This window comes from Monodon monoceros, unplaced genomic scaffold (genome assembly GCF_005190385.1).
Source record: "Monodon monoceros isolate NGI ecotype Baffin Bay Population unplaced genomic scaffold, NGI_Narwhal_1 Super_Scaffold_12, whole genome shotgun sequence".
Lineage (NCBI taxonomy): Eukaryota > Metazoa > Chordata > Mammalia > Artiodactyla > Monodontidae > Monodon > Monodon monoceros.
The window spans coordinates 149,658,730-149,672,274 of record NW_021703768.1 but is presented as its reverse complement, the minus strand read 5'-3'; the positions used below and the strand labels follow the sequence as shown (position 1 = coordinate 149,672,274).

Below are 13,545 nucleotides of genomic sequence, written 5' to 3'. Positions count from 1 at the left end.
ATCTGTAGACAATTGGCAATCGTCCACTGAATGGTTACTCTGTACCAGGCACTACGTAAACCGCTGTGCTGGAATTAGCTTGTTTACAACAACTCTGTGAGGTAGATTCAGTTATTCTCTCCAAACAATCTAAACTAATAAAACTGAAGGTCACAGAGAATGTCACCAGCCCAGATATGTTTATTTTAAAAGTGGGTACAACCAAGACTGTAGCGGCTCTGACTCGTAGGCCCAAGCTCTTGAATATATTTCAAAAATTTAAGTGATAAACAGAGGTCCTGTGGCAACACAGAGCAGAGACGTGACCACGGTGGGTAAAATGCTCAGTTCTTTTTTACGTCTCTTAATAAGGCACTCCCCAACCCTGGGTTAAATTTAGATTTTCTCTGTGAACTATGGTAAACGCTAGTTCCACATTAGAATCTGACAAACAATATAAAAGCAAATTGACCTGACCACATGTGTAGGGGTGTCAGTCATCAGGGTCGAAGGCAGAATCTCATTCCCCCTGTGTCATAACGAACGTACCTGGAATTACGCTGTGTGGGGCTGCCGTGGGGGGGTGGGAGCCTCTATGGTGTTCAAGAAGGTGGAAAACTGGTAGCCAGGACTAGAAATATATTTCCTGCTAAACGCATAATACAAAAATATCTCTTCATCAGGAGTTACTTGATGGTACCCAGATATTAAGTTAGAATGAAAGGTACCATTGAGTATAACATAAAAACTGCATCATCCTTTACATACAAATAAAAGAGAGAATTTTTTTTCATTCTGAGTTTATTTAACATTTCATCCAGTTGAACTGAAATAATACATCGACTCCAACACTGGCCAGACACTGTGCTAATACTGAAAAAAAGCTGCCAGTCGGTTAATACTTACAGTCATAATTCTTTATGTCATGTTGCTAGAAATATTAATAACTATTTACCTTTACAAGCATATTGCACTTCGTGTGAACTTTTCTCCAGAAGAGGTATTCCTAAGAGATCAGCAAAGATCGCCAATCTTGGTTCATTTTGTTCCTTTTTATAAACCATGATTCAACTATACAATTCATAGTTCTCTATAAAAGCATCAAGAGTCAGAAGCTTCAACAGATAATGTTTAAAAAGACACATCTCCAGGCTCATTATCCCTTTTGTAATGATCCTTTGGCCATCTCATCCTGGTGTGTATCAAAATTTTGGTCAGTTTGTCAATCTTCCAACCAGGCATTCATTAATTTTTCAACGAAGGTTAAGATTTGGACATGGAGCTGCCACCTGACTGGGGGTAAGCATTCTGAGATTAGCTGGGGCGAGTGGGGTAGGCCTCAAGGGCTTTAGTTTCTTGTTAAAAGTGCCCTTTAAGCACCTCGTGGAGCTCTGCCTTGAATTTCCTGCTTTTACCCATTTTTAAAGAGAAGCATCTATGGCCACAAAAGACATCCAAGGCCAGAATGTCATGGGGAAGCTCTTTTGCTTCAAATGGCTTAAGACAGGAAATCTAAATGAGAATATTCTGGCAGTATATAAAGGAAGGCTCGGAGTGGCCCAAAACCTTCAGGTCCATTCATCGTTTCAGAGAAAAGAGAAACACAGACACGAGGCACACCATTTTTTCTTTATGAGGAAATTCAGTCTGGTCACAGTGTCAGGAAAAATTTGCCCAAACTAGTTTCTACATTTTTTTCCCACTTATAAGTCTCTGAATTACAAATTGAATCGAGTGGTCTATACTCAGTGAAATGACCACCTCACATATGCCTTTGAACCTCTACAGAGTTGAAACATAATCTATTAACATTAAATATATTGTATGTGAAGATACTACAGATGATGTAAACAGTGGTCCATGGGTTCATTATTTTCAAACAGGGTGGAATGTAATATACAACATTAAGTAAAACTCATTGAGTCATTGATTCACATACACATTATTTCCGTATCTTTCTGAAAGCCAAAGAGATCTACGAGGATGACAAGAAAAGACATGTAGGCAGAGGGAACTGTTCTCTCACTTCTAAAAAAAAAAAAAAAAATCAAACACGCCAGATTCAACCCAGTCATACAGCGTTGGTTTCGAATATACTTCCAAAATTTGACATTTGTGCATTTCCGTTATTTGATTAGTTGATTTAAATGACTGAATATAAAGTCAACAAGTGCAAGGTAAGACTGATATCTTCATAAGAATGTAAAATAGAATAAATTTCAAACTCAACCGAAGAAATCCACCAGCAATACGAAAGCATACAGCTGTTGACAGCAGGGACCTTTCACAATTGTCTATCACTCTGACTTCCGGGAGGTGTATGAAGGAGCTTTTATCCTACAAATGCAACGAACTCATCATCTACTTCGGGTCACCTCCAGCCCGAACTGGGCAGGAAAGTAAACTGTCCTTAATATTTACGAGTCATTTTCTTTTACAGTTTAGCTTCAGAGCTTTTGTGTTTTCTCAACTCACTACTGAGCTCTCCTTGATTTGAAACAAGAGTAGGATAAAAATTCAGTATTTTAAACAGATTTCCTTTTCGTTGACTGACAGTCAATATACTGAACATCTACTCTATGCCTAGCGGTGCTTTTGAAAACTCTGGGTGAGGGTTGGGATATTGTCTTTGAAAAAACAGTGACTATAAAAGCTACAGGAAGGGTGTTTCTGTAAATTATACCATGATTCAAATGTAAGGGGAGGCCACCCCAGGTGCTGTGCTGTAAGTAGCAGCTTGACTCTAAAAGGCTAATGTGGATCGTTAAAAGGTATCTGTCAGCTGTCGACCAGAACCAGGATATTCCTTACCAACTTGGCTACACCACACTTGTGGTTGGTAGGATCCTCTGAAGATGTTTCTTTCCCTACTTTATAATCCCTTGTTAAAGTACACGCGCCGTAATTCAGGATGGGTCTCTTGGATCTTGGCTTGCAGCTCGGCCTCCAAGCTTGTCACAGACATGGAACTGGGAGAAGGGAGAAACGACAGACAGGGTCATTCCACGGGCGGAGGTGGGAATTAGAACCTGGAGAGAGGAGAGAGAGTAGCCCCACCCACCCCCTGTGACTGGGACAACAGAGTCCTGTTTGAAAAATGCTTCACGTGCCCAGAAAACGAGCATCCTGTTCCTCTCAGAAAACTGTCACTAAATATCAAAGAAAGGCACCATCAAAACCCAACACTGAGATACGCTTTTTACCTCTCATCTTATTAAAAGCCTTAAAAACCACTTTTGCCAGCAAGGAGGTATGGTGATGACACTCTTAGACCCTGATGGTATTGGAAAACAACCTGTGGTCACGCCACTTCCCAAGGAAAACAACATAAATGTTCACCGTCAATTAAAAAAAGATATATGCACTCAGTGGAACTTTTTAGCACTACAAATTCACTTTCGTTAATCTGCTTTTGTCCACTGTATAGTAAAACATACTTATTCTAAAGCTTTCAGAAAATACTAAAATGTATGAGAAAAAACATCTGTTGTTGACCACCGTTAGTGCTTGCTTTATACATTTAAAGATGTACTTGAATGTTTTATATGTGCATATGTATTAAGGATGAAGAAAAACTGTCCAGAAAAACTGTGGACATTTTGTTATTGAAAGCAACTCATTTGCCCCTTTCCTGTTTGCCCATTTCTGTTCCCCTCTAATCTTAGAAGAACCTAATGACAGGGATGAGATCACTAGGCGATTAGCCTAACTCCTGACTTGTGCTGTCCTGAATGCACACCATGCCTTGTCTAGCCTGTTGATTCTTTTCCTAGATAAAAAGAAGAATGAAGAAGTAAGCAGTTAAAAAAATGACTAGCTCTCTACCCCCAACGAATCGCCCTAAGCAATCCCGCAGGCAGATCATGTGGGCAAGATAACATGTGAAGAGAGTCAGCCAGTCTGCACTCAACGGAGAATGATGCAGAATCCAACCTCCTGCCTCGATGATTTGCTGAGATTCTTCCCCCTCCGTTTTTTTCCCTTTAAAAACTGTCATGGCTGAGCAGAATCATCAGAGCTGGTCTCTGGACACAAGTCCACCATCTCCCCAGACTGCCAGCTTTTCTGATTAAAGCACCTTTCCTTTCTACTGACACTTGCCTCTTGAATTATTGGCTTCTGAGCGGCAAGCAGCCGAACCTGGGTTTGGTAACACTATATAATTAGTCTTTTAAAAAGATTTGTTCTTTAATATAGTTGAGATGTGGTAAACTCCGAGGTAAAAAAGGTAGGCGGCCTCTTGCCTTCCAAGATGGCCCACACTCTGTCTATGGAGTGTGTATCTCCCTGAATAAACCTTCTTTCACTTTACTATGTCTTGCTCTTGAATTCTTGCCTGCACAAAGCCAAGAACCCACACTTGGCGGCCACCCCAGGGACACAGACATGACTTGGGATGTGGCCATCCTCTCGCACCCCACTCTCTTTCCTGCAACATCTTTTCTGGCACCCAATGCGGGGTCTCAAAGGCCATAATCTCGATCCGCCTATTGGGCTATGGCTCCCCTCTGAAGGGTGGCTGGGACTTATCCTGAGCCATGTAGATTCGAGTAGCCTGTGAAGTGGCAGCTGACGTCGCCTGCAGGATCTGGCAGAGACGAGTTCTCTGGCCGTGAAGAAGCGCACTGAGGCCAAGGCTTATCCCACTCAGTCTTTCTCATTCTCCTATTGCTCTATCACTTTGGACTTGAAAAGATCCACCCAGATGACCACCAAACATCCAAATTATGACTGCGCGGCAAGTAGCTGACAACTTGGTTGGGTCTAAAGAACTCCTGCCAGGGGGCTTATCTGGTGGCGCAGTGGTTGAGAATCTGCCTGCCAATGCAGGGGACACGGGTTCGAGCCCTGGTCTGGGAGGATCCCACATGCCGCGGAGCAACTAGGCCCGTGAGCCACAACTACTGAGCCTGCGCGTCTGGAGCCTGTGCTCCGCAACGGGAGAGGCTGCGATAGTGAGAGGCCCGCGCACCGTGATGAAGAGTGGCCCCTGCTTGCTGCAACTAGAGAAAGGCCTCGCAGAGAAACGAAGACCCAGCACAGCCAAAAATAAAAAAAAATTAATAAAAAAAGGTAGGATATAGATTTATAAACATATGCAAAAAAGAGAAAAATTATGAATCTAGAAAAAAACCACAATGGCTATTTTTTTCCATACAGTGGGAACTTGGGTAATTTTAAAATCATGTCGCTGATGATAATGATAATGGGTATGACCCAGTACTCAGGTTCGTGGTCCGACGTTATGCGTTTTAACCCTTATAAAAACCTGGCAAGTCAGGGATTATCCTAATTTTACAGATAAGGAAACTGGAGGTGTAACTGAGATTTGAAGTCAGATCTTTCTCGACCCAAATGCCATGTTCCTAAGTCACCGAGCACAAGGTCAAGGGCTGAACACACATTCCAATGCGATATACTAATGAAATAAACATTTCTTACCTTAAGCCCTGAGATTCTGGGGTTTGTACAATTAAATAGGTATGAGTGCTCCTCTTTAGGAAATTCATCTGTATTGGGCTTCAACAGAGGTTCTGAAGGTCCCGCCCTCTTCAAGGGAGGCTTAGCTATAGGCATCAAGGTGATAAAAGTTCCCTCTCCTTGAAATTTAAATCCCCAACTAAGAACAGTGGGGGGTCAAAGGCAGAAGTGAAAGACCGGATAAAAGATGGATTTTTCTATCAGGTAGAGGGACCTGATGAAGTTAGTTCTAGAACAGAATACCTCATCCCAAACCCACTGTGAAAGCCTAGGGCATTAAAGGCCATATGTTTGGGGCCTGCTGGCCCACGAAGGGCAGGAGTCTGGTAACACAAACCACAGCAAAACAACAAAATGCTGCTCCTCTGTGCCTTGATGTTAGAATAGAAAAAAGCCGAAGCCTTAGATTTATGTGACGCTGATTTAATGCCTGTCAATACAGTTCTTACATCAAAGGCAGGATTCAAGGGCAGCTTGTGATGAAAGACACGTGCACAATCAAGCTTTTAAGGCAAAAAAAGAAAAAAATGAAAAAATGAAAAAAAAAACCCTAAGTAGGAAGAAGGCAAGCAAATATACCAACCACCAAAGCTAAGTGCATATAACTGCTGTCCCTGGGGGTGGAACTTAAATTCGAATATATCTGCATTATAGATGCATTTGCCAATGGATTGGACATCGAGCCATACTTAAATTTTTATAAGAGCAAATTGGCACCAGAGTTAGCCTGAGTCTTACACAAGAATAAAGAATTTTCAAATATAACAGTAGGAGGTAGAAAAGAGCTGGGCAAAGAGAATTTTGATATTAAACAGACACGCATTTCATTTCTGCCTCTTATCTCTTCTTTTTAGAGGCTTGGCTTCATTATCTTTTTGAGACTCAACTTTCCTACTAGTGAAATGGACCTGTGTCTTCAACTGGTTTTTAGGATTAAAACGCATGATCACTCTGAAGAGTAACAAATACATACCTTTTCTGAGGAAACAGAGCACAGCACAGAGGTGTAGCAAATACCAAACTTAAAAAAAAAAAGAAAAGAATCAGAGCATTTTTGAAATGGTCGACTTTTCAGATTCTTTTTTATTATTTTACTTTGATAACAGTCCCCTTTCTTTCTTTCGAGTGTTATGCTGCCTCACAAAAATATGTCCTGTTCGTATAATTTTACTACCAAGGACTGCCAAAATATATATATTTTTTTAAATCAAAGAGATAAAGGAGTTTAAAAAAGAATCACACAAATAGCCCCAAATGTTGTAGGCTTCTCTAAAGACAGCTTATGTCTAGCTAATGTCTGGGACCATAAGTTCCAGATGTTCTGGGATGGTCTCATTTTCAAAACGTGTGTCCCATATTATCCCTCACATTTCATATGCTGTATATTTATCTTAAAAAAAAGAAATTAATGACATCAAAGTAATTCTACTCACCAGAAGCCAACTAATCCAACCTGAATAGGCGCGCTCATCCATGGGAACCTCTGTGTTGAGAAATAAATTATTTTGAGTACTTTTTATACAGGCTCTTAGAAACAATTTCTTCTGCTGGTTAACTGGGACAGGAACCTCGCCACATTACAAGATCCAGCTGGAATGCGATTAGTGAAATGCAGGGGTAACACTGTAACAGCGTTACAGTTAGTCCTGACTTCCCTCTTCGATCTGTCCATGAATGCACAGGCAAAGATTAAGCGGCTTCTCATTTTTCTCCCTTGCACATATAATCTGAGAGATGCCTGGCTATATGGGAGCTGGAGAAATGGTTATCACTTAGCTATAATTTCTCTCCTGGCTGGGGGTCTGTATAGCGTGGTTCCAAGGCTGGAAGACAATGCTGCAATCAAATCTCTGCCCTACCAGTCCATCCCCACTGTGGGAAAAGGGCACGGTCTCCAACCTTTGGTTCCTTCTCTGTAAAATGAGGATCACGACAGCTTCCTAAAAGCGTGTGAGTGAAGATATGCCAGATAACATTCATAAAGCACCTAGTACCGTGCCCGGAACGTAGCAGAAATCCAACAAGTATCCCCCTTCCTCCTATGCACCTTTCCTTTCTTGGGTTTAGTTGCTGTCGGTACGGCTAAAACTATTGCTGGCATGACAAATTTTTGCCTGTCACTTTTTTGTTAATGGAAATGAATGAGTTGGTTGGTCTTTTAGAGAATAAGTGCTATTAGATTTTTAGCGTTCAACACGGAGTTTTAAAAAAGCATAATATGCAATATAAAGAGCAACGAAATATATAGATTATATAAATAAGGCCACTGAAAGAGCTGCAACCAAATTGTGAACTGGCTGTAATGAAATCAGCCAACTTAGTTAAGTGTCAACACAAGCTGTTAAAAGATCATGACCCCAAGGAGGCTTGCCTGACAGGCATACCCTGGTCCCCGAGCAGACTCCTCTGGCGAAGAGGTACATCACATGGGTGAACGTGAAGGGAGAGAGGCGTGGACTGGAGAGGAAGAGAGAGATGTCATCAAGCAGAGACAGACCATGGAGCTCGCACAGAGGGGCCCCACCCCTCCAAGGAAAGCAGGAAAAGGAAATATTGTATCTGGGGCAACTGGCTCTGTCTGATGATGAAGGATTTTCATAAGGAGATGGTAAACCCTCTTCCTAGCACTTCCCAGATGTGTGTCTTCTGGGCGGGTACACAGACTTGGTGATGGGAAGGCAAGCTAAGCCCTGAATGAGATCTTGAGGGAAGATGAGCCCATGAGAGCCCATCCTCACGTCAAGTGGACTCTTGAACAGCTGTGTGTAATCTCAACAATGGATGTGTACAAACCAAAGGCTGATGGCGGCTTGTGCAGAGGGTTCTGTTGGAAAGGCTCTCGGTAACGACAAGGATCCTGGAGAATTCTGATCTCTCCCATGAAACCCAACCTGGATGTCATCCCTCCTCCCGACTCCTTCCCAGCATCCCATCCTGCCTCCTTCATCCCTACTTCTTAAACAGAACTTAGTCTGAGATTAAATAAGTGAGCTGAGGATGTATGGTTTTCCCCTAGATAATCACAGAACTCCGTGAGGGAGGGACACACCTTATTTAGCACAGAATTGCGCAAACAGAGGATATTTTAAATGAATTAAAGACAGTAATCACAAGTTTAAAAGATATATAGTCAATGAAGTAAAAGCTCAAAAAGTTAATATGAATAAATTCTTTCTCCTCCCAATGATTTTTCCTCCAACAGCTTTATGAAATACAATAAATTGCACATACTTACTGTGTATGATAAAAGTTCTGATATAAGTATTCAGCTGTGAAGCCATCACCACAATCAAAATAATTAACAGAGCCATCATCCTTCATGTTTTCCTTGTTCCTTGTGCCCTTGGCAATTCCACCATCTTCCCTAAACCCTGCACCCATTCCCTGGCAACCTCTGATCTACTTTCTGTCATTATATACTAGGTTATAATTTCTAGGATTTTCTATACAGTATCTACTTTTTTGTGTAATTGTTTTGAGATTCATTCATGCTCTTGTACGTATCCATAGTTCAGGACTTCTTATTGCTGGGTTAGGTATTCCACTGCATGGAATGTATTGCTTTGCTACTCCATTCATTCTCCTGTTGATGAACATTTGGATTGTTTCCAGTTTTGGGCCATTACAAATAAAGCTGCTTTGAACATCTGTCTTTTATGGACATATGTTTTCCTTTCTTCTAGGTAAATACCTAGGAGTGAAATGGCTGGGTCACATGGTAAGCATATGTTTAACTTTTTAAGAAACTGCCAAACTATCCTCCAGAGTGGTTGTATCATTTTACATTCCCACCAGCAGGGGATGAGAGTTTCAGGTCCTCCACAGCCTTGTCAACACTTGTTATGGTCAGTCTTTTTGATTTTAGCCATTCCAATAGGCGTTTAACGGTAGCTAATGTGGTTTTAAACTTGAATTTCCCCAATGAATAAAGATACTGAGCATCTTTACATGTGATATTATTTTATATCTATATATACTTGGTGAAATGTCTGTTCAAACCTTCTGCCCTTTTTTTAAAAAAAAAAAAAACTGGTGTGATAGGGAGGGTGGGAGGGAGGGAGACGCAAGAGGGAAGAGATATGGGAACCTATGTATATGTATAACTGATTCACTTTGTTATAAAGCAGAAACTAACACACCATTGTAAAGCAATTATAATCCAATTTTTAAAAAATGCAAAAAAAAAACTGGGTTGTTTTCTTTAAAAATTATTGAGGACTCTTTATACATTCTGGATACAAGTCCTTTATCAGACACATACTTTGCATAAATTTTCTCCCAGTCTGTTCCTTGTCTTTTCAATCTCTTTACAGTTTTCAAAAAACAGAACTTTAACATTTTGTTGAAGCCCAATTTGTCAATTTTTTCTTTTATGGACTGTGCTTTTAGTGTTATGTCTAAGAAATCTTTGCCCAAGTATAGATCTCAAAGATGTTCTGCTACATTTTCTTCTAGAAGTTTGACAATTGTACATTTTTACATTTAGATTCCAGGAACTATTGGGAGTTGATTTTTATATATGGTACAGTCAGTTCCCTACACATGGCCCACATCCCAGGCAACCTGACCATCTACAAGTCTCCCAACAAGCCGTGCTCTGTGTCTTCTCTGAGCTTCTGCAAAGCAGATGTCCCTGGCCAGTTGTCTTCAAGCCTCTGCCCACCTATGGCAGTTGGGGGCGAAACCTCTTCTATGCTCCCTCTGTGCCTCACGCTGTAGTCACCATGTATTGGAACCATTTGCCCTGTGCCTCTCCCCACCACCATGCTATATGGTCCCTGAGAGCAGGGCCCAAGCCCTATTTCTCTGATGCTAGGACCTAGCACGTTGCTTGGCATGCAACAGGCATTCAACAAAGGGCTGCTGAATAAAATAAATGAATGAACAAATAAACGCTACATTCACACTCCATTAGCAGACAATCCTGAAAATCTACTGAGTAGACAGAGCCGTCCACTTTTATTAAAGAAAATATAAATGAACTAGAACTTAAGGAACGAGCAGCTCTTATCTGACCCAGACCATATCAACTTTATTCCCAATGAAAGTGCCAGCAAAGTAGAGAGACCACAGGAGCTATTCTTCAAGAACACTGTTGGGAAAAGCACCAGATTTTAAGCAGTGAACTTTTTGGTTTACTGCAAAGATTTCTGTGAGTCACCTGCCCACAGCTGATGCTTTTTGCCAGCGCTCCATTTGGGAAAAGCTAAAGCGTGGGGGGAAGGATGAGTCATGCCGAAGGCTCCCCAAGCTCACCGTGTAAAAAAGCCAAGAACATTCAATTCATTTCATGTTTGCAGAGGAGTCTGGTCATATTCAAGGTAAAAGCCCAGATAAGTACATCCTTGCAGAGAGGCACATCTGGCCGCTGGAGCTGCGGGAACAATCAGAGGGCTAACCGACCCAGGCAGATGCCACCCACATGGACATGAACGGCTGAGGAAATGACCTCTAAGCCTTTGTAAAAGGGCTCAGAAAAGCCTGCCCTTCCAAATAGCATGTGAAAGTGCTCTGCAGATGGAAACACATGGATAGGAAGATAAGCTGCTCTGCCTATGCTTCTGTAATGGCCATAGGTATCAGTGAAGTCCTACAGTCCTCGCTACATGGGCAAAATGCAATATTTTCGTGTAACAGCCACCCTGAACGTGGGAGTGGGATGTTATGTCTGAAGAGCTCAACGTTTAGCCGTTGCTTTTTCAAAGCAACATCCTCCACAGAAGTCCAGACGAGTTCAGCTGCGGCCAGACCCTTTGTAGCTAGCGAGGTGCTCGGACTGACCCATGGGCTACTCTGACCGCCTCCCCCAACCCTGCCCCATGGCTTCTGATGCCAGCGGCCCCTTCCGGTTCCACATGAGGCCCTTCAGTAGTGGAGTGGGGCGGGCAGAGGGGAATCGAGGTGGCACACCTCTATATGATTATTGAAGGGTATGGTACCAAGCAAAGCTGAAAACCACAAACAAAAACAAGGGAGGAAAACACAATATTTATTCATGTATTGCTGTGAAAAGCCTAGGGCAGTGTGGCAACAGTGGCTAACTGCTTGTATCATTTGCTGGTTGCTTCATGGAAGAAAATGCCAGGCTGTATCTACAGCAATTTCTGTCTGTCCCAGCAAGAAAATGATACAATATGCCCAGCTATGTCTCCTGCCCAGTGTTTGTCACCAAGATATGAGAGTAACCGTGGCAACTTTTCCAACAACACTGAGACCCCAGGAGTTCAAAGGCATGACAGTTGGGAGAGTAAAGGACCAAGTTCATTTCACATGTCTTCCCCAGTGACCTAACACTTTAGCATGAATGTAGGTTCAAATGCAGACTTTCCTACAGAATTTCTGGAATCCCACGCCATGATCAGCTCACATGTAAGCAGCCATGTGTGCTCAGTATCCACAGCCTGGAGTGAGACTCCGGGGAATAATGTCCCACCAGCAGTGGCAGCTGGCAAGATTAGGAGTCTCCACTCCAGAGCCGGGCTGCTGACATACCTCTGCTAACTGGGTGCTGGGTGACGTTTGAGAGGCAGAGAGAAGGGGATGGGAAAGCTTCAATGGTGGGGACACACTGTCACTGAAGGTTGCCTCCCAACTGCTCTCACAGTCACCTGCGAATTCACGACAATCATATATTATTGATGGAATGACCCACACTTGCAAAAGTATTCCTCTCTTGCAAAAGTTCACTTTTATGCCAGACAAACTAACACGATGAGACGACAATTTCCAAGCCTTGTTATCTACCCAGAAATCTGGTCTTGCTTTAAAAACCTGATTTTGCTTAAATTCCATGGGAGGGGAAGTTGAGTTTATTAAACATGGTTTTTGATTCTCCATTGTTCCCAAAGTTGGCATGCCAATGCCTGAAGAAATTAACAACCAGGCAAATCCAAAGGTTGCCTGGGTCAACATATGCCCTTGCAGAACGACTATAATCCTAATGACTTATCAGATCAAGAGCCAGCGGAGAAGAACCCAGGGCATCAATTCCATGTCTGCAAAGTTATGGATCCACTGGATGGGTCACTTCCTATTAGCATCCTGGAGGATAATGTTGATGGCCCCCTTTCTAAGTTCATTTGATATGTTTTCTCCCTCAAAGCCTAAATTACTTCCCATAAGGAAAGCAGGGATGGATAAAGGAAGGAGCATTAATTTTTTTTTTTTTTAGATTATTTGAAAATCACTGAAATGTCAAAGTTGGTGAGTTTTAGATGTTTACATAAGATCTAGTCACTGTTCAAGCACATACACACTAATTCCTTTGGCAGCTTTAAAGAGTTCATCTGTTTACATAATTTGGTAATTTCAAGATCTAGTCCCTGTTCTAGTACATAAACTAATCCCTGAGCAGCTTTAAAGAATTAATCTTTTCTAAATTTTGCAGCAGAAACAGACTTCAGCAAAGCCTTTTCATGAATCCTCAAAATAAGGGCTTATCGAAGTAGGTAAATTATGTCAAATGAGGTCACATTTACATTTTGGTCATCACTAATAGCGTTACTGATTCAATCAGTGTAACTGTTTTATATTTTTGTTTAATCTTACACTTTAGGCTGTAGAAACCCTCACAGGAGATGGACGGGGACTCAGAGCGCATTTGAGGGTGCAGCCTCCTGGGGTGGCCCAGGGGGTCTCTGGATCCCCCCTGGGAACGTTCCCAGGAGCAATGGGATAGTTCAATCACTACAGAGCCACTGTGACACCCTATCTTGCAATTCACATCGACATGTAAGATTGCCAGAGGAAGAATCTCAGGGAATATAATCTGCTCACGTACCCAAAGCTCCCAAGGAAGACTGGGAGGGGGCTGCTGAAGAGAGGGTCCCCTTTCCCTCACATGGGGTTGGTGCATCGACATGCCGGTCAAATGAGGCACGCAACACTACTATTTTTTTCAAAGCATACTTTCTTGGCTTATTTTTCTAAGAATGTGATTGTATTGAAAGTATTTAGTGTTGGCCTTAATTTTCCTCCTGGATGGAGCCCATAGGGTGAATAAAGGTCAATGAACATTTACCTGTTGGACACTTAGAATTCTCCTAATCACAGAAATCATTCAGGAAGTGTTTGGTCTGTGAACCA

The 13,545-nt window shown here is 42.1% G+C and overlaps 1 protein-coding gene across 2 annotated transcripts in view; it reads right to left on the bottom strand.

Moving 5' to 3' along the window:
- Positions 1-762: 762 nt before the first annotated feature.
- The window catches only part of SFXN1 (sideroflexin 1), a 48,263-nt gene continuing 35,480 nt past the window's right edge, over positions 763-13,545 (bottom strand). The window contains exons 8-11 of one of the 2 annotated variants that reach the window (XM_029217220.1): positions 7,845-7,917; positions 6,894-6,943; positions 6,434-6,481; positions 2,886-2,948 (exon numbers count right to left, since the gene is read on the bottom strand). In XM_029217220.1, the coding sequence (XP_029073053.1) occupies positions 2,886-2,948; positions 6,434-6,481; positions 6,894-6,943; positions 7,845-7,917 (234 nt within the window). Of the gene's footprint in view, positions 2,949-6,433; positions 6,482-6,893; positions 6,944-7,844; positions 7,918-13,545 lie in introns of both variants that reach the window. The other variant, XM_029217219.1, reaches the window with a different exon arrangement.